Consider the following 20740-nt stretch of genomic DNA (forward strand, 5'->3'; position numbering starts at 1 on the left):
AGTGGTGGTGAGCATCTATAGTCCCAGCTACCCCGGAGGCTGCTGCATAAGGACCCCTTCAGCCCAGGAGTCCAAGGATGCAGTGAGCTGATTGTGCCATTGTACTCGTTTGGGCTGCCCCATCTCTAAAAAAATTTTTTTAATATGAATAAGAGGCCAGGCATGGTGGCTCAAGCCTGTAATCCCAGTACTTTCGGAGGCCGAGGCGGGCGGATCACGAGGTCAGGAGATCGAGCCCATCCTGGCTAACACAGTGAAACCCCGTCTGTACTAAAAATGTAAAAAATTAGCCGGGCGTGGTGGCAGGAGCCTGTAGTCCCAGCTACTCGGGAGGCTGAGGCAGCAGAATGGCGTGAACCCGGGAGGCGGAGCTTGCAGTGAGCCAAGATCGCGCCACTGCACTCCAGCCTGGGCGACAGAGCAAAACTCCGTCTCAAAAAAAAGAAAAAGAAAAAGAAAAAGAGAAAGAAGTACATTCTAAGTGAAAACTTAAAAAAAAAAAACCCAAATTGGTGAAAAATGCCTGACTATATCAACAGTGTATTTAGAAAAATAGGGAGGTATGGGAAAAAGGTTAGGCAAGCCCCAATGCCCAAAACAATAATCCTGGAAACTGAAAGCATCTTGAAAACCACCTAGCAACACAGAACTTTACATTTAAAAAAAAGCAGGGATAATTTTGATTCACAAATGTCCTTAATTGTGAATGTACCTAAAAACTTGTTTATAAAGCTGCATATATATAGCGGAAAAATCTTTTACAAGATCTCAGGAAAATAATCACCAAATAACATGGTGCACTTAAATCGCACTGATCGTCACAGTATGATTCACAGCTAATACCGTACAACCACAAAGATATAACACATTGCTACATATGCTTTATTTGCAATTCAGTACCATGAAAACATTTCTCTAAGAGATCAATGTAATACTCTTTTATTGATATAGGAACTCTGGCACTGAAAGCTTGAATAACCCAAGGTAATGATGTCGTCACCAAGGGAGGACAAGAATAGAACCCAAATGCCTTGACTCCCAAGCTTGTGTTTTCCATTAATTGTGCTCCTTTCTATTCATCCAAGAGCATCAAGTGTAAAAGGTTGGAGAAAGGAGTGGACACAAATGAGCTAAGTCCGCAAGGTGGAGACTGCACCGAAGGTCCTAGGAATCGCCCCTTGGCACTTTCCTTTTGTTTTGGCAGAGGAAGATGAAAGCAGCAACCACCACCAACTCCTGGGACCAAGAACTGGAACTAGGTACTGCCTGTTGTGGTAACTCTCTTCCTTATTTTAGGCCTTTCCTTTTTAACCTCTCCTTCCGGCCAAGCCTTACGCGCTCTTTTTTCCCCTCCCTCGGTTTCTATCCGCTCCCCTTAGCTCCACTCGGCACACTCCTGCTAGGTGTCCCCGTTAACAGGAGGCAGCTGCGCCGCACTAGCTCTCCACCCTCCATCCGGCCCTGGCGCCCAGTCCTCAGGTGTTTTGAGATGTTCGTAGCGTCACAAGCGCTCTCCATAGAAAGTGAGTGGCAATCAAGCATTATAAATGTGTTTCAACTGTTTAGAGACTTAAGCGATGGGAACCCGGGCATATACCAAGTCAGCTCTGCGTGGGTCTAGGTAAGCTCGTCACGACAAAGCAAAATTTAGACAATAAGCGTTGAGACTTTCCTTCTAGCTCCGAGTTTCACAGCTCCGCCATCCCCTGAGCAACCTCCCACTGGAGGACGCCTTCCGGAGCGCGCGTGTTTACACTTTTCCTACACCAGGCGGAGGAAACAAGCGCTCGCTGACCCCGGGGGATTCCAAACCGTTACTCCGCCCGCCGGGGTGGGGCCAGCGCAACGGCCGAGCCTGCGCAGCCGACAGGCTCCGGGGCCCCCGCGCACTACAAGTTCCAGAAGGCAGCTCTCCGCGGGGGCGGGCGGGCAGTCGCCTTATCTACCTCAGGCTCATTTTTACCACCGCTCTCCCCTTCCCCAGCCCCCCTGGCGTCCTTTCCACAGTTAAAGTCTACTTCTTCTTGAAGCACATGAGGAGAAGCCTTAGCAACCTCGGTACCGAAGTTCTTCGCGCGCTCGCTCTTTCTGCCTCTGCCCGAACTATGCCTGAGTCCCTCACTGGAGTTGGGTAGTGGAGGCGAGAAAAGGAAGTCTTTGCAGGCCAAAACTGGGACAACCTGCTCGGACTTCCGCCTCCGGAAGGCAGTGCGCACGCGCTCGCTGCGACTCCGGCGCGGTTGACTTCCGCTCCCACTGTGCTCTGCGAGCCGAATCATGGATCACACTGGTAAGGAGGCGGAGGCAGTGGGGGTCCCGGTTCCATGCCCCCTTGGCCGGCCTGGGGCTAGTCGCCCAGCAGGCAAAAGGGATTACGCTCGCCCCACAACACTAGGGTGTGGCAGTGAGAAGAAATCTCACAGATGCCTTCCTGTGCCTGGCAGGGGCCTTCCGTTTCCTGGCCTGCTCTCTAGTGTGGTACCTATCTCCTCCGTGCCGGCAACAACCGCTCCTTCTCTGGTTCTGCGGAGCTCCGAGCCCGGACCAGTGGGCGATGTAGGCCTTTGGGAAGGGAGAGCGCCGGCTCTGTTTTATTCAGCCCAGCTGCTCTGGCCTACGTTATGGAGACTGGCGGGTAGATTGCGGTTTCCGAGTCGCGGAATCCTCTTTACGCTGGGAATGGACGGGCGAGAATGGGTTGGAGACTTCCTCCTGTCTCAGTCAGCTTTGGGCGGGTGCTGCAGTGTCGTCTCTCCGATCCTTTATGGACTAGAGAGTTGAAAGAAGGAAGTCTGATAGAGTTTTTGGAATCAAACTCGGAGCAGCTTTTCTACCTAAACTAAAAGCATGCCCCGCGCTTCGGCTGAGGTCCTTACTCATCATTTGAGGGTATTTACAAAGAGGAGCTTAAAATCAAGGCATTCTCATACTTTTCTCCAAGTAAGAGTAGCTCCACCCTTTGTTATGTATTTTCTGGCTTTTGCTTCTTTGTGGTTCTTGGATATTGAATGAGTGCTCTTGGAGTTAACATGTGCCCCATACATTTATAGCGACCATATCACAAATAGAGAAAAAAAGGCGTTTTTTTGAGTATTGAGTTGTCCTCACTCATCAGATATCTACTTGATTTATAATTAGGTGTGTATGTTTATTTATGTAGGTGTGTATGTTTATTTATGCCAGATGTATACAGATATCTGTAGGTCGGGAGATGGAAGATGGAATGGTAAACGAGACGGACCAAGTCCGTGATAGAACTTCTGTTTTATGGAGGAACACAGACAAACGTTCTTTTTTTTTTTAAATTTATTTTTATTTTTTTTAATGTTTGCGGATTATAAGTATCTTGAAGAAAATAAACGAGTGCTGTGGAGAGATTCATAGGACGAAATTTCAGAGAGCGTTGTTAGGAATGGTCTTTGTGGAAGCTAAGATCTGATGGATGAGACGAACCCAGCCCTGGGAAAAAAGCAAGAGGAAGAGCATTTCCAGCAAGTGCAAAGGCACTGAGGTAGGAAGATATAGTGAAGTCAGCTGCAGCCTAGTAATAGCCAGAGGATAAGAGTCCTGAAGTGAGATTGGAAAGGAGGGCGGCAGACACATCATTCAGGTCATTGAAAGCCATGGTAAACGTTTGAATTTTAATTTAAGTGAATATGAAGCCATTGAACAGAAGTAGAGGAGGAACACAATCTCTTTAAAAAAATATAATAGGCTGTTCTATGGAGAATGGTGTAAGAGAGGGAGGTAAGAATGATGGAAAATAGCTGATTGCAGTAGACGGGAAGGGAAGGTTGGTTTGGTGAAAATGAAGGAGAATGGGCAGCTTCAGTAAATACTTTGGTGGTGTTTGAAGGAATGTGAGAGAAAGGAGAAATGCCTAGGTTTTTGGTTTGAGCAACTAGGTAGTGTCCATTATTCAGTTGAGGAAAACTTGGGGCAGAAAACAATCTTTTTTTTGTAGAGGTGAGACGGGAATTTGGGAACAAGTGTTTGGTCTTGGACTGCTAGTGTGAGATAACTATTGAGACACGGGAGAGATGCCAAGTGGAGATGAGAGGAAAGATCTGCACTGAAAATACGTATTTGGAAGTTAGTACCTTTATCTATAGCTGGTATTTTAAAGCATGAGGACAGATGAGACCACTTAAGAAGGGTGTGTTCAGAAGAAAAGCCGGCCTAGAACCAGGCTGTAAAGAATTCCAGTGTTTGGGAATTTATAGAGTTGAAACTGGGATTTTGATGTTAGAATAGCATTCAACTTTAGGAAAATAATTCTTATTTGAGCCCACTACTGGAATTGTGAGTCAAGTTCCTGCCATAGTTTGGAGGCTGTTATGTTAGGAAATCATAATAGGGGTGGGTGTAAAGAGTGTTTATTATCTTAATTCTTGAAGTGTAGAGATGGCCTGAGGAAGTAAAACTCATCATAACATGAAAATACTCACGAATGACCACTTAAAAAATTAGTTCCCGCTCAGATGTCCCTTCTGCTTAACACTAGCTTCTTACGTATTTTATTTTTTTAATGAATCAATCTCTTTGATGTTTAGTGTCAGAAGACAGTATCAAATACTGTGTATTGATTGTGAAATAAAATTATAAACCTTGCAGAAGATTCTGGTTTTCATGAAATTCATAAACATGAATTTGATAATTGTTTAAATCACAGAGCCTTTGACAAAGAGGAAATGCCACTTAGCTAGATAATTGAAGAATCATGACAGGATAGGCATCTCAAAAGAATAATTTCAATATTAAAGGATTAAGAGGTCCTTGGGGAAATTGATGAAACCCTTGAACATTATGCAAAAATGACCCATTTTATGATCATACTGAAGCATTCAAATGTAAAAATGAAGGTGTTCTAATAGAACCTTGCCAGAAAAATTACTCCAAGCGGCTTCCAATTAACACTAGATTTATTCTTTGGTCATTCTAAGCATTAGCACTTCTGTAACTGTATCCCAGATTTTGTAGAAGATCCCAGATTTTGTAAAATATTTGTTGGTTCCTTTTATTCAAGATAAAAATCCCCAATCTTTTTTAAACTATATAATATGGAAGTGTTGTGCCTTTTTAAAGTGAATTTATCTTAAGTGGCCAGTAGTCCTTAGTCACTTTCTATGTAATATCTAAGAAATTTTTGTTGTTAAGGACTTTATAATTTATTACTGTATTCAAAAGGAAATAGTGCTTTATGTTCCGATTCTTAATTTAAAAACAACAAAAAGCAAAAAATTCCCAAAGAAACCCAGAATATTATCACTATTAAATGCTGTACCTCATGAACTTGAATCTGAAGCAAAGTGGGAAGGGCCAGCCAGCTCTTGAAGGTGGTAGACTATGCAAGCAACAGTAGAGACCTCAAGTGTTCAGGATGGTGTGAAAAGGACTCGTAATGAAGTGTTGGTATTTTCATTATTCACAAAGGTAAAACGATTAAGCCATTTCGATATTTGAATATTTAATATTTGAGGGACAGCATTGAACTGATTATATGTCTACAACGACTTGCTTTTTAGTTCATTGGAATGTCAGGAATACTTTTTGAGCAAGGAAAAAAGTCATTCATATTTTGGCCAGTGCATTGCTTATAAGTACTTTTACATACATAAGCAACTACAATGAAAACAGATCAAATACATTAATCAGCTTGTGAGTCTATTTAATGGTGTTGAAAGCTGATCAAGTTGGGTTTACCCTAACTCAAGATTCTAGCTAACCATGTAATTCCGCCTCCACTTGTTTTAGGATTAGCTGTTATAAGAGTAGTAAGCAGACTGAAAGATAATTAAAATAATCGTTAAGGACCCATTTTTAATTTTGTTTGATATATTGTTCAGAAAAAGTGCAAATGAATGTGAACTTAGTGTGTGTCTGTAATCCTAGTAGCCTTGGAGGCCATCGGTACTAGCTTACTACTTCCAAATTTGGCTTTGCTGAATTTTATGTGGATGGTTTGGCTATCAATCTTGACTGTAATATTTTCTGCAGGGGCAGTTATACAACCTTGTTCAATAACTTGTCATGTTTAAAACACTACAGATTTAAAAATACGTTATTTGTATTTCCTATTTTAAATATTTTCCTTTTTGTCTTTAGTAGGTCAAGTTAAGTATTTTCTGTATTATATCTTTTCATCTACTTGAAAAAAGGTAACTCTTAAGCTTTAGATGGAGTCAGTTCTATGAAATAATAATACTGTTACTCATGGGACAAGAATTAATTTATTCTATAGACAATAACAAGCAAAGACTCCAGGGACTAGAAAGTGACAGTTGTTTAGACCTAGTTGTAGTACAGGAACTTTGCATCCTCTTAAATTATAATTTTCCATTGCAGTGCCGACTAAGAACTCAGTCACATGTTATAGCACAAATACATTATTGCATGTTTTTACTACTAAATGGTATAATGATTTTTACTATATTTCTGAATGATTTTTGGAATAATTATTTTACGCTTAAGGAATAATCACATTTCTAAACTTCATTTTCAAATGCATTATTTAATTTTGCCTTCATCAGTGTTAGTAAGTTCAGTTTACTAAATTTATTTTCTGCTTTGCATGCTTGACGATCAGACATGGAGATAGGGATGGTTTTCTTTCTTTTTCTCCTTCTTACTCTTTTTCTTTCAAAAAATTCTATTGTAGTTCAAGACAATGGTTCTTGGGTTCGTGAATGGTTTCATGTTTCTGTAAACTTCTCTGGAATTATATGAAAAATTTTATTCATTTTTCTAGGGAGAGGTCCTGTAGCTTTTGTCAATTTCTTAAAGGATTCCATATCTCAAAAAGGGTTAAAAAGCATTGCCTTAAGTGTTGATCCAAAATAAATAAAATTAGCAGTTAAACTTAATGTAATATTGAAAATCAGAACCCAGATCTTTAACCTTGATAATGTTAGGTATGTTGTTTTAATACCTGTGGCAGAATAATCTTTAAAAAGAAAAACTAAAAGAAATTACAACTTTTTTTTCCTAACATAGACAATGAGTTACAAGGCACTAATAGTTCTGGATCCTTGGGTGGTCTTGATGTTCGCAGACGAATTCCTATAAAGCTCATCTCCAAACAAGCAAACAAAGCGAAACCTGCACCGCGATCTCAAAGGACTATAAACAGGATGCCTGCAAAGGCTCCACCTGGTGATGAAGGTAATTTGTTTAACTAATAGGTCCAACACTCTCTGTTTTATCTGATTGCTCCGGACAGTCTGTGTGATCTTATAGCTACCTCTTTTTATCTTACATATTTTATTCATTCTTCAACCTTCTTGTTTGACTTCTCATTGTAGCACATTGTATTTTTATTTTCTTTTATAAATATTTTTGATTTGGTTCTTTTGTTGTTGAAAGCAATACTGCCCATTGTTCAATAATCTCAACAGTATTGCAGAAAGCATAACATTAAAAGTAAAATCCTTCTATCCAAAGATTATCCCTGTTGACTTTTTTATACAGAAGTATTAATTTTTTATGTGTAGTTGCCATTTTTTCATGTAATATGCATTTTAGATTTTTTTCTTACCAGTACATACAGATGTACCTCATTAAAAAAATAGATTTGGGTATTTATAGATATACCATAATTTATTTAACAGTTTCTCCAGTTTTTTCTGTTACAAAAAACGTTGCACTAAATATTCTTGGGCATACAGTTTAGTATGTACACTTTGTAGAATTTGTTCTTTGCACAGATTTGGCCTTTTTTTTTTTTTAATTCCAAAGACTTTAAAACTACAAATTTGGATATTTTAAAACTTGATAGATACTGTGGATTTTAGAGTTTGACAAATACTGTCAAATTGCTCTTCAAAAAAGGTATGTTAGTTTTTACTGCCATACACAAATAGTGAGTACTGGAAACCTTTTAAAATTTTTGTTTTGATGTAAATTTATTTTAATTATGAAAGAGCGTATATTTTTTCATAGTATTGGTCATTCTTGTTTAGATCCTTTCTTCTGAGTTCTTTGTAAATTAATAGAATTTTTGTTATATGTTATGTATGTGCGTGTGTGTATATTTAAATATTTTTTGTTTGTTTTTGTTTTTTTTTTTTGAGACTGGGTCTTACTCTGTTGCCCGGGCTGGAGTGCAGTGGTGGCATCATGGCTCGATATTACAGGCTCAAGTGATCTTTCTCTTCAGTCTCCTGAGTAGCTGGGTCTACAGGTGCACCCCACCTGCCTGGCTAATTTTTTATATTTAATTTTTGTAGTGATGGCGTCTTGCTATGTTGCCCAGGCTGGTTTTGAACTCCTGGGCTCAACAGTCCTTCTCCTTAGCCTCCCAAGGTGCTGGGATTACAGGCGTGAGCCACTGTGCCTGGCCTATATTGTATATATTCTTCATTTGTCTTTTGAATTTTGTATACAAAATATTTATTGGAGGGAATCTTTTTTTTTTTTTTTTTTTTTTTTGAGATGGAGTCTTGCACTGTCGCCCAGGCTGGAATGCAGTGGTGTGATCTCGGCTCACTGCAAGCTCTACCTCCTGGGTTCACGCCATTCTTCTGCCTCAGCCTCCCGAGTAGCTGGGACTACAGACGCCCGTCACCACGCCCGGCTAATTTTTGTATTTTTAGTGGAGACGGGGTTTCACTGTGTTAGCCAGGATGGTCTCGATCTCCTGACCTCACGATCTGCCCGCCTCGGCCCCCCAAAGTCTGGGATTATAGTTATTGCAGAAAATCTTGAAGATTCTATGTAGTCAGATATCCAGTTTTTGCTTTTATGACTTCTGGGTTTTGTGACATTATTTGAAAGGCCTTCCCCTATTTCACCAGTATAAAAGAGTTTTTCCATGTTACCCTTGATTACAGGTTAGCAAACTATGTCTGTGGGCCAAATTTAGCCCTGTTTTTATAAACAATTTTATTGGAACACAGCTATGCTCATTCATTTAAGTATTATCTATGGGGGCTTTCACACTATAATGGTAGAGTTGAGTAATTGTGATTGAGACCATATGGTCCACAAAGCCTAAATATTTACTATTTAGCCTTTCACAGAAAAAGTTCACTGATACTGCTTTAGAACATTTATGGATATGTATTTGGTTATTAAGGGGAAAAAAGGTGGGGTCTGGCTTTTTTTTCCCCCCGAAACATTGTCGCAACTCTTTTCCTTGCTGAATAGGAATTTTACTGTTATATATGTTAAAGCAGCAGTCCCCAATCTTTCTGGCACCAGGACTGGTTTCGTGGAAGACAGTTTTTCCACAGATGGAGAGTGACGGCAGGGTGCGGGGAGTGGTTTCGGGATGCAACTGTTGCATTAGTTAGATTCTCGTAAGGAGCACCAACCTAGATCCCTCTCTTGCATGGTTCACAATAGGGTTTGTGTTCCTATGAGAATCTAATGCAGCTGCTGATCTGACTGGAGGCAGAAGGAGAGGTCAAGTGGTAATGCTCCCTAGCCCTCCCCTCACCTCCTGCTGTGTGGCCGAGTTCCTAACAGGCCAAGGGTACTGGTCCAAGGCCTGGGAGTTGGGGACCCCTGTATTAAAAGTATTTTTTTGTATTTCTAGACTTTCTATTCTATTCCAGAACTAGAATATTCTATTCTAGAACTTTCTGTTCTGTTGTCTGTATTTATTTTGTAGAATCAAACTGCTTTAGTTACAACATACATTATGGTTTCTTTTATTGTAGGGTTCCTCTCCCATCTAAATAAGTATATTTGAAGTCAAAATGTTAGAAATCGTGTTAGTAATAACCTAGGGCTGCTGTTGCAGTACCTCTAATTTAGAGTCACTCCTGCTTTGGCTTTTTTTAAAAAAATAGTTTTTTAAAACAACACGGTAGTGTACAAATACATTCTTTAATAGTTCAAACAATGCAGAAAAGCCAAAATCCTTTTCTCCCCTTTCCCTCTCGGATTTTGGAGTAAAATAAATTTGTTTTTGATTGTTATTTTCCTAGGCATCAATCAAAATATATATAGTTTAATGATGGGAGTACAGGTGGAACTACTCTGAAAAATGATAATGTGCTCCTAATTTCCTTGGCTGTTATCTCAATAATTTTCTGGTTTGAAAAATTGAATTTCTGCCGGGCGTGGTGGCTGACGCCTGTAATCCCAGCACTTTGGGAGGCCGAGACGGGCGGATCATGAGGTTAGGAGATCGAGACCATCCTGGCTAACATGGTGAAACCTCGTCTCTACTAAAAATACAAAAAATTAGCTGGACGTGGTGGCGGGCGCCTGTAGTCCCAGCTACTCGGGAGGCTGAGGCAGGAGAATTGCTTGAACCTGGGAAGCGGAGCTTGCAGTGAGTGGAGATTGCGCCACTGCACTCCAACCTGGGCGACAGAATGAGACTCTGTCTCAAAAAAAAAAAAAGAAAAATTGAGTTTCCTTATTTTGAATTTTATATCACACCATCTTTTCTAAGGTGTAAATGGGTGATATAGGAGCCTAGGAACACTCAGGTGTAACTTAAAAGAGCATTCTGACTTTGGATTATGCATTCGTATTGGCAGTAATTAAATAGTACACTGAAGTGTCTATCAGCTTCAAAAACTTCTTGCATCATTATTTGTGTGTTAATGTGAATGTGTCTCTGTGTGTGTGTGTGTGTCTATGTCTGTGTATAGGTGCTGTAATTTAGTCATGTGGGTAAAGTTAAAACTTGTGTGCTTGGCTACTCTGTTTACCAGTTCTAGGGCCAAAAGAGTCGTGAGAAGCCTGGCTCCTTGGAGGGATATATTTGTCTGCTCAGCTTTACTTTAGGTAATTGGATTCTACCTAGAATTCCCATCAGACTGTTGATTGGTTTTGTGTTCTTTTGTAGGAAATGAGAAGATTGCCATCAACTTTTTAATTAGGCCAGAGAAATTGAGCCCCTTTCATCTTCATATATCTTAAGTTTATTGATATTGATAAATGCATTGTAGGAAAGGATACATAAGATATGATATGGCTCCTGTTGTTTGGGTAATTAATCAGGGAGTGGTTTTAATTGACAGGATGAAATATGAATATGTTAAAGTGTCTAAATCACTCATTTGAGGGCTAAAGAAGAGGATAACTTGTTGGCTAATAAAATCCATAGAATGCTTTATGTTTTCATTATACTATTGGCAATAAAATCAGTCTCTTAGCATACCATTTTTGTAGCTAGACTAGAATAAATGGTGATCAATATCTTAAAAATTTGTGCAACAAGCATGATCATCAGTAAAGTTTTACATTAGAAATAGTTTCATGAATTGATAAGAGCATTTGAATGGGAGTCAAGAGTTCTGAGGTCTGTTCCTGGCTTTGCCACTTATCTTCTATATGTTGAGTTATTATGGGTCTCCATGCAGTAATATTCTCAATAATGAAGTAAAAGAGTTGGACTAGATCACCAAGATCACTTCTAACTGATGTTTTTAACTAATCTTGATTGTCTTATTCTTAGAAAAGCTTTGAAAGGCATCACATGGGCTTTTTAGTGATGAAAAGGTCTATTTTGCCATGTATATGTGCTTCCAAAATGAAATTTGAGATTTGGAAAGTTAATGGGCGATACTTTTTTTTTTTCTCAGAAGGATTTGATTATAATGAAGAAGAACGGTATGACTGTAAAGGGGGTGAGCTGTTTGGAAATCAGCGAAGATTTCCTGGACACCTTTTTTGGGACTTTCAGGTATAATTAAAAATGAAAAATTGTATTATAACAATAAAACATTTTAAGTATTAAATACTTAAAATGTTTTATTGGAGTAATGCACAATACATAAAGAATGTTATGAACTTGTTATAACTATGATTTTCAGCACATACAAATCATTTAATACTCCATTTGAAGTAATTTTCAGTAAAATCAATAGCTATTAACACTAAGAAGAAAAACTAATGGTATCACAGCTAATGGTGGGGCATAAATGGAGATTATACCAAGAAGCTTCTATTTCTAATTGTTTTAACAACTTTTATAAAATATTGACCAATTCATTGTGTAGATACAATCTTTAGAATTGTGTAAGAAGGTAATTTTAATTATATCATTTCAACAGATAAACATCTTAGGTGAAAAGGATGATACACCGGTTCATTTCTGTGACAAGTGTGGATTGCCTATTAAAATCTATGGGAGAATGGTAAGTATAATTAATTATTGTTTTTGTAAGTAAGCATTTGCATAGAGGTGGGGTTCTGAAATTTAACTAGATAGGTTTATCACTGTTTAATGACTAAGTTTGCGAAATTTTAAATAAGTATGAAATAACTGAGGGAAGTATTGGAATACTATGAATTTAATATGATTATCTTGACAAATCGTTGAATTCTTGTAAAATATTAAATAAAACTGAAAATTAGAATAATTTCTGAAAACTAATTTCTTTGGAGTGTTTGATACCAGTTAGTTTACAGTTATTCTAGTTTATTAAGGAAAATTTTTTTTCTTAATAAATAGAACAAGACTGCTTATTTTTGAAGGCCACAATTTTTTCCATAAAACTGCATTAATAGTATTTATAATTTCTCTTTCCTGAGGCTCAGAGAGGTTTAATAGTAATTATTATTTCTGAAAATTGAATTCTAATCATTAAAAAATTTTACAATCCTAACTGTAATTTTATAGTAATTTTCACATTTCTTCCCTCCAAAAAAGATAGTTTTGCATTTGCCTTTAGAAAAAAAATTTGAATTCAGTAACATACCTGTGATGGTAGATGGCGTGGATTATGCAGTTGCTTTGCTCTACATCATAGTAAAGAAATAGTAACAGGCTGTGAATTTAAAAATGTGGTTCTAACATCATTTAATGTATCCTTCTGATTGATTTTTAGATTTTTATTAGTCAGTTAACTTAAAACTACCAGAGGAAGATGCTGCTTATGTTAAATATAGGACTTACTTGTCCTATAATATTTTACTACGTTGGAGTAGTTTCAGGAGAAACAAGATTAAAAAAAAAAAACACACACATAATTAAAGTATTCTTTAGGAGATTTTGACCTACAGGGGCCTGGGTATGGTGGCTCACACCTATAATCCCAGGGCTTTGGGAGGCTCAGGTGGGAGGATTGCCAGAGGCCAGGAGTTTGGGACCAGCCTGGACAACTTAGCAAGACCCTGTCTCTACAATAAAATAAAATAATTAGCCTTGTGTGGTGGCACACACCTGTGTTCCTAGCTATTCTGGAGGCTGAGGTGGGAACATCAGCCAGGAGTTCGAGGTTACAGTGAGCTGTGATCACACCACTGGACTCCAGCCTGGGCAACAGAGCAAGATCTGTTTCTTAAAAAAAAAAAAAAAAGGAAAAAAACATGTGGGGACCATAGGTGAAATTTATAGGGTTTACACCTCCAGAAAGTATAAGCAAATGCGTATGTGTACATTTATTGGGAAAAGAGCCATAGTTTTTGTCATGTTCTCAAAAGGCTTTGTGATTGAAAAAGGTTATTATAATTAGTACTTAATAAATGTTCATTTTAACAGGTATTCTCAAGTGTCTTCTAAGCCTTATGTATAGGTCACTATATATATATATTTTAAAAAAATATTTTAAGTTCTTATATGCTTAACTGTAATATGTCTTTGTTTACAGATTCCATGCAAGCATGTTTTTTGCTATGACTGTGCTATTTTACATGAAAAAAAGGGAGATAAGATGTGTCCAGGGTAAGAAAAGATTATCATTACCTTTTTTAAATAATAAAGTTTTAGTGCAATGATTTGTAAGTTGGATTGAAGGTTAGGGAGTGATATAAATCAGGCAGGAGATCAAACATACAGACATGGCTAATCTTTTTCTGTGAGCCCAGCTTGCTTTAAGTTTCTCTTTAATATAGGGCAAGGTAGCCACTGTCAGTCAACTCAGTTGGTCAAAATGAAATCTGTTTGCCATTATAGAAGTATTACTATAAACAAAAAGTTACTTTTTTTGGTGGGACATTAAAGAAGTATTAAGATATATTGAGAGCAAAGACTCCAGAATTAGAATTCCTGGGTTCGAATCCTTGTTCTGCTATTTATTAGCTGTTTTACTGTCATAGGCTATTCTTTATTGATAAAATGAGCCTGATAATAGTACCTACCTCCTTGAGGTATTTTTAGGATTAAATGAGGTTTTATATATATATATATAACATATGTACACACATACACATATCTAGTAGCTGGCGTATAGTAAGCACTGTATATATAAGCTCTTGTTACTTTCAAATCTGATTATTTGGAGTATATCTGAGAACACCATCATTACATAGTCTCAAACAAGTTATAAAAAGCTAGATCCATTTTGGGATGGTCTTGAAGAAAACAGAATAAGAATTTTTATATCAGTTCAGAACCCTTGATAAGGAAGGCTTAAGAAAGAATGAGAGATACTTGCTTGGGTTAGCCATAGGCTTCTTAGATCACTTATAACCTGTGCTTAAAGCTACACCAAGATTTGTGGTATTGATTGATAACAAAGCTGTGGACACTTGTCAGCAATGATTCCCTTTTATGATGTAGGAAAATTTGACGTCACCAGGAGAGAAAGGGGTGATTTATTGACAGCTCAGTGACAACTAATTCTCTTGGCATGTTTTTATTAGCATTTTGAAGTAACAGATTATAACATTTGTTCTATGAGTTTAAAAAATATTTCGTTTATAGAATTATAATTCAGAAGAGTTAAGACATTAGAAATATATATCACTTGTTTTTTGGGTGTTTTCTCTCAGGTCTAATTTTTCAACATGGTATACATTCATTTTAAGTTACATAGTAAATTTGATTGCTTCATCGGGATAAAGGATTTCAGATGTGATAAAACATTATTTAGAGGACTTTTAAAGGTTTCCTCTTTTGTATAAGTATTAAAAGGAAATTAAAAGGTACTTATTGTTTAAAGAAATTAGTTCTCAAGGTACTAAATGTAACTAATGTACTGAATATGCTAATCCTTACTAATGGACTAAATGTAACAAAGTACTAAATGTCACACCTCACTTACATGGTCCTCAGTAGCAATTTTAGGACAGAGGCCTATCTGGATTAACAGACCCAGATCAGGAAGTGAAGAAATGGCAATCAGAGTTAAACAGTATATATTACTGTTTTTAAGCACCACCCAAGAGAAAGTGCTTCACATCTTGTTAAGGTGGAGACAGTTCGGTGTTTACAGTGAACTAGAAGCAAGAAGTGTGCAGATGGCCACTAAAGGGAAGCATAATAACATCAATAAGGAGTGCCAGCCTTATAGTAAGGATGGAAAGATAGACACAACTCAAAATCAAGAGTATAGAGCCATTTAATATAGTGTCAAATGATCTGACCCACATATTCAATGATAATTGCTTATATATATATACACACATATTTTTATATAGTGCTTAATTGGGGATTAAATACTGTCACTCTCGTTTCATTTGATATTAAGAATATTCTTTTAAGTAATATGAAATAGATATAAAAACATTGTGAAGTAGGTAGATACTTTAACCTCATTGTACAAATGAAGAAACAAACTCAGAAATGGTTCAATGACTTCAAATTACTGAGCCAATACCAGATCCAAGATCTTCAGATTCCTATTTCAGTCCTCTTTCCCCACTGTGTCAAGAAAGCTGTAATGGCAAGTATGGATTAAATATGGTAAATGAAAAATAGTTATAATTTTTACCCTGAGTTTTTAAGAAAATGTTAAGTTAAATTTAGTGCTCACAAATTAGAAAGTTAGGAAAGTGTAAATTTGTCTGACGGTTCAGAAAAAACCCTTCTTTAAAGGACTTTATTTAATAGTCAAGGCTTGGATTGAAATTGTTTATGTTTAATGTTAAGAACCCTAATGATGAGGCTGATGTTACTTGTTGTAGTCCTTGCAGTGTCTTCTACTTACTGTTTTCCACTTAGTATTATTTACTCAACAAACAGTTATCACTCAATAATACCATACAAGTTTGAATTCCATGATTGTAAGTAATCAACCCGTTGGTTTTTTTCTTGCTGGTTTTTTTGGCAAATGGATGCAAAAAGTACAATTGTTTGACAAAATTGGATAAATTCTAGGCCTTGGGGAGAATGAGGTCTCTTCTTGAAACATACTGTTTGATATTAGGAGTTCTGAAGTTGACAGAAATGCCTATGCTTAATGGCTAATAGATAACAAAGTAGGGAAGATTAAAGGTTCACATAGAATAACTAACTTCTAATTGTGGACTTTTGCTATGTTTATGTAACAGTCAAATTTTAAAAACAGGCATATTTTTGAAAATTACATACTTTTTTATATTCTCTTTTAGTAAATCACGTTTTTCTCCCTTCTAATTTAGCTGTAGTGATCCTGTGCAGCGAATTGAGCAGTGTACACGAGGTTCTCTCTTCATGTGTAGCATTGTTCAAGGGTGCAAGAGAACATATTTGTCTCAGAGAGACTTACAGGCTCATATCAACCATCGCCATATGAGAGCTGGAAAACCTGTTACCCGTGCTTCACTTGAAAATGTTCATCCTCCTATTGCCCCACCACCAACTGAAATCCCTGAGCGTTTTATAATGCCACCAGACAAGCACCATATGAGCCATATTCCGCCAAAGCAGCACATCATGATGCCACCACCTCCTTTGCAACATGTGCCACATGAGCACTATAATCAGCCACATGAGGATATTCGTGCTCCTCCAGCAGAATTGTCCATGGCTCCACCTCCACCTCGATCGGTCAGTCAGGAAACCTTTCGTATTTCAACAAGAAAACACAGCAATTTAATAACCGTCCCTATTCAGGATGACTCAAATTCAGGTGCTAGAGAACCACCACCTCCTGCCCCAGCACCTGCTCACCATCATCCTGAATATCAGGGTCAACCAGTGGTATCGCACCCTCATCATATTATGCCTCCACAGCAACATTATGCACCACCCCCACCTCCTCCACCACCAATAAGCCATCCAATGCCACATCCTCCCCAGGCTGCAGGTACTCCTCACTTGGTATATAGCCAAGCTCCACCTCCACCAATGACCTCTGCTCCACCACCAATAACCCCGCCCCCTGGACATATTATTGCCCAGATGCCACCTTATATGAATCATCCTCCTCCAGGACCTCCCCCACCTCAACATGGTGGTCCACCTGTAACTGCACCCCCTCCTCACCATTATAATCCTAACTCATTACCCCAGTTCACTGAAGATCAAGGAACTCTGAGCCCTCCATTTACACAACCAGGGGGAATGAGTCCTGGTATATGGCCTGCACCAAGAGGGCCACCTCCTCCTCCACGATTGCAGGGTCCGCCTTCTCAAACCCCACTTCCTGGACCACATCATCCAGATCAGACGAGATATAGACCGTATTACCAATGATAATAGTATTTTGAACTGAAGATATGAGGAGGAAAAAAACTTATGTATAGTCAATCTTTTAATTAAGCTTTGACTGTTTTGGGAAGGAAGTGTACCTCTTACTGAGGTAGTATAAAACAAATAGGGTCTTGTTTCTTAAAATGGTTTTAAATCTTGACCTTAAGATTGATTTCAAGTACCATACTGTAGTACAGATAAGTGGCTCAGTTGAGCACAGCTATATTTTAACATCTCTTTGTTCCCCTAGTTTAGTAAATTGACCCAGAGGTGACCATTTGTAAAAAATTCGAAAAAATTTTTCATTGTTTTACTTCAAAAGTATTGTTTTGTTAAACCCAATGTTTAGTTTTTCTTGTGATACATTTTGTTAACCTGTGTAAAAGGATTAAATTTCAATATGGTTGTAAAAATGCTATTTTTATGTGAATTTAAGTGCAGCCACATACTGTTTTTTAAACCATATGTTTTACCACTAATTTCCCAAAGTTATAATAAAATCCTAAAAGTAAAAATCTACTAGAATTTGCTGTAAGGCAGACTGTTAAATGATAGAGAATTATTTCACATTTTAGGCACTGAAATATTGAGGTTTTGAGGTATAGTAAGTGTACAATGCCCTTCACTTGGATGCCTTTTCATTTTTAGGCAGCCTCAGGAGCACCAAAATACATGGGAATTCTAGTACTAAGATATATTTGTAATGTTAAAAGACATTGCTAATTATTTGGAAAGAGATGGCCAAAGTAATCAACTCTACAGGCTTCAAGCTGGGGTGGGGGAATGCTGTTACTTATTAATGCTTTTTTACTGAATGGTCGGAATCACATATGCACCACACATACTGATCTTAAGTAACATTATTTTATAGAACTGTTTAAATGGTGTTATTTAGATGAAATGTGGTTTGTTCATTGTATTAAACTGAATAGGGCTGAATAGGCTTTATGTAATTCTTCATTTCATGGTAGAGTTTGATGCTGTGTTTAAGTGGGTTCTTGTTTATAGGATTTTCAACTACAGTTTGAATGCCATGGAGGAATTTGAATAATGTATTAATGAAGGACATATTCTTGTAATCACAAATTTGCATTTGCTCAGGTTTCATTGCTGTGTGATAGGATTTTTCCTCTAACTTGAAATTTAAACACTTTTATTTCCTACTCCTTTTGTTGGTAAAGCAGTCTGAATTTGGAACATTTTAGCATGGAGTCAACAGTGAAGACTACCAGATAATTTTGTGTTGGAGAAGAGGAAATAACAGCTAAATTGTGGATTTCAGTGCTTTACATGGTGCCTTTAGAGTCAGCTTTTACATTATAGGGGCTTGTTATAGTTCAGCTAGGATGACCACTTAACAATTTATACAGAACTCATACGTATAAATCAACATTCTTAGGATATTATTTATATCCTTTGAATAAATCCCTGTGAAGTTTTTCCTCCCCACTAAAATGGTGCATAATAAAACATGAAATGTGTAGTATGCAGATATCATTTATTAGATAGTTTGTAGTGTATACATTTAGAACATACTTCTTTTGACAAAGGATGATCTGTGCTAATTTACCATTTTATTCTGTCAGGTACAGGTGAAACAGATTCTCCTCTTGAATGATCTGATGCAAAATCATTTCTGAACCCTAGAGCAGAAGTTAGAAATAACAAAATGGCCGTTTCAAGCTTGACTGGCCAAAAATAAGTAATAAACTTTCTTGTTTTAAGTCAGGCAAGTGATTTTCTACACTTAGCAGTTTGAAAGTCCAGTGTTAATGCAATATTTCTAGTGAGAAATGCTTGTTATTAAAAGCATGGGAGTGAAATAGTGTGAAATGTTGGTGGTGAGTGCTTCTATCATATTACTGTAGGTACTTGGACTGGTGCAAACTTGATTCCTTTTCATGCCCCTGTTTAGGAGCTATTAAAATATTACTGTTAAAAATCCAAACCATTTGTTCCATGTAATAAGAAAATAGCCAAGATCACGTTAGAGCTTCTCAACTATTTATGAAGAGCTGTCCTGCTTTTATTGAAAGTCACTAGAATTGAATGTGGTAAGAAACCACTTAGCCTATGTATTGGATGAGAAAATCAGTATCACGATAAAATTTTGAATTAAGAGAACTCTTGTAGAGTTTTAAAAAAATGATTTATTTTCAATTAGGTTTAAGAAATCTATGTTATGCAGGGAGGCATATCAGATGAATGTTATAGCAGACAAGTTTTAAATCGTGTTAGACTTGAATTCATCAATTGTTTGAATGAGGGTGGGTGGGTAGAAGGATAACAAAATTACTGTTAGTGTTTCTTTCCTTACGGAAAAAGATGTGAATCCCAGCCTTATTTCAGGGAAGCCTTTGAAGCTATGATGGACATAAGTCTAAATTAAATGTATGTATGTTTCATTATATTGCTCTTAAGACTACTGAGGTGGCAGTTTAATTCTTAAAAACAATAAAATGGAAGCATAAATACTATTTTGCCTAGATGAATTTTTATGTATTGGCACATTTGGGAGAATGCAGAATTTTCCATGTTTATGTTGATACAACTTACTACAGTAAAATTAAGTTCACTTCTAAAAGATTAAAACCATCAAGTTGAACGTTACATTTCTTCAGTGGCATGTTTATTCAGAGTATAATACAGTATTTTGGGAAATATCTGTTGCAAAGACTGTAAGAAACTGTATTCATTTTGCCCTGTAAAAACTACTTGCTCAAAATTATCGTGTAAATACTAGTTAGATACCACTGAAATGTAAATAGAAGAGATATTTGAACATATCTTTAAACTCAGTAAGAGGCTGTATGAAGTATACAGAACTGCCAAAGGCTTTGTTCTGACTAATATATTGGAAGAGTATCTTTTGTAATCTTTTTGGGAAGACTCTACAGTTCCGTCTTTCATTTTTTGAAAATGCCCCATATTATGAGTACATGAAAAAAGTGCATGAGTACTCAAAGATAGTTCTTCATTAGATTAGCCGTCAAATTAGTATGTGGTGTTTAACATATAAACATACTATATTCTGACTGAAGTGTACTTACTCTTCTTCACTGGTTTGTAATTTGCTACATTATGGCCTGGAAACCAATCAGTTTGCTTAATACAGTATATGTGTAATCAAAGCAATATCAGATATACTAGGCTTAACAAGAAGTGGAGATAAGCCAGGTAAAATACTTGGGTGTGATGCTAATAAAACCTAATTTGGATTTTTAAACATCTTGTTTTGATTCATGTCCCTTCAGTTTTCCATCACTGAGGGAAAAAGTTTTAAAGCAGAATTTTTAACACTTTAGTGCTTAATTTTCCCACATCCCCATCTTTAAAAATTTTGAATTTTTTGGCACTGTAGAAGCACAGGGTTGAAACGAACAATAATAAGTCATGGGTTTAGTTCTCACAATTGTGTAGGACTTCTTTAAAAAAAATCTGTTC

At 37.2% G+C, this 20740-nt stretch overlaps 1 protein-coding gene across 5 annotated transcripts; it reads left to right on the top strand.

Annotated features, from left to right (window-relative positions):
• The first annotated feature begins 1584 nt into the window (after positions 1 to 1584).
• On the top strand, positions 1585 to 19773 carry CBLL1 (Cbl proto-oncogene like 1). Of its 5 annotated transcripts, none has more exons than XM_058425910.1 (6): positions 1585 to 1621; positions 6994 to 7161; positions 11541 to 11641; positions 12012 to 12095; positions 13551 to 13624; positions 16264 to 19773. In XM_058425910.1, exons 2-6 carry the CDS (start codon positions 7131 to 7133, stop codon positions 17297 to 17299), a joined length of 1326 nt encoding a protein of 441 aa, XP_058281893.1. In that variant the 5' UTR covers positions 1585 to 1621; positions 6994 to 7130; the 3' UTR covers positions 17300 to 19773. The 5 variants fall into 5 exon arrangements, with proteins under 5 accessions (XP_058281893.1, XP_032617272.1, XP_032617273.1 ...); XM_032761381.2 differs by lacking the exon at positions 1585 to 1621 and adding an exon at positions 2150 to 2290; XM_032761382.2 differs by lacking the exon at positions 1585 to 1621 and adding an exon at positions 2400 to 2940.
• Positions 19774 to 20740: the final 967 nt, after the last annotated feature.

Source organism: Hylobates moloch, unplaced genomic scaffold (genome assembly GCF_009828535.3).
Source record: "Hylobates moloch isolate HMO894 unplaced genomic scaffold, HMol_V3 SCAFFOLD_1, whole genome shotgun sequence".
In the NCBI taxonomy this organism is placed as follows: Eukaryota; Metazoa; Chordata; class Mammalia; order Primates; family Hylobatidae; genus Hylobates; species Hylobates moloch.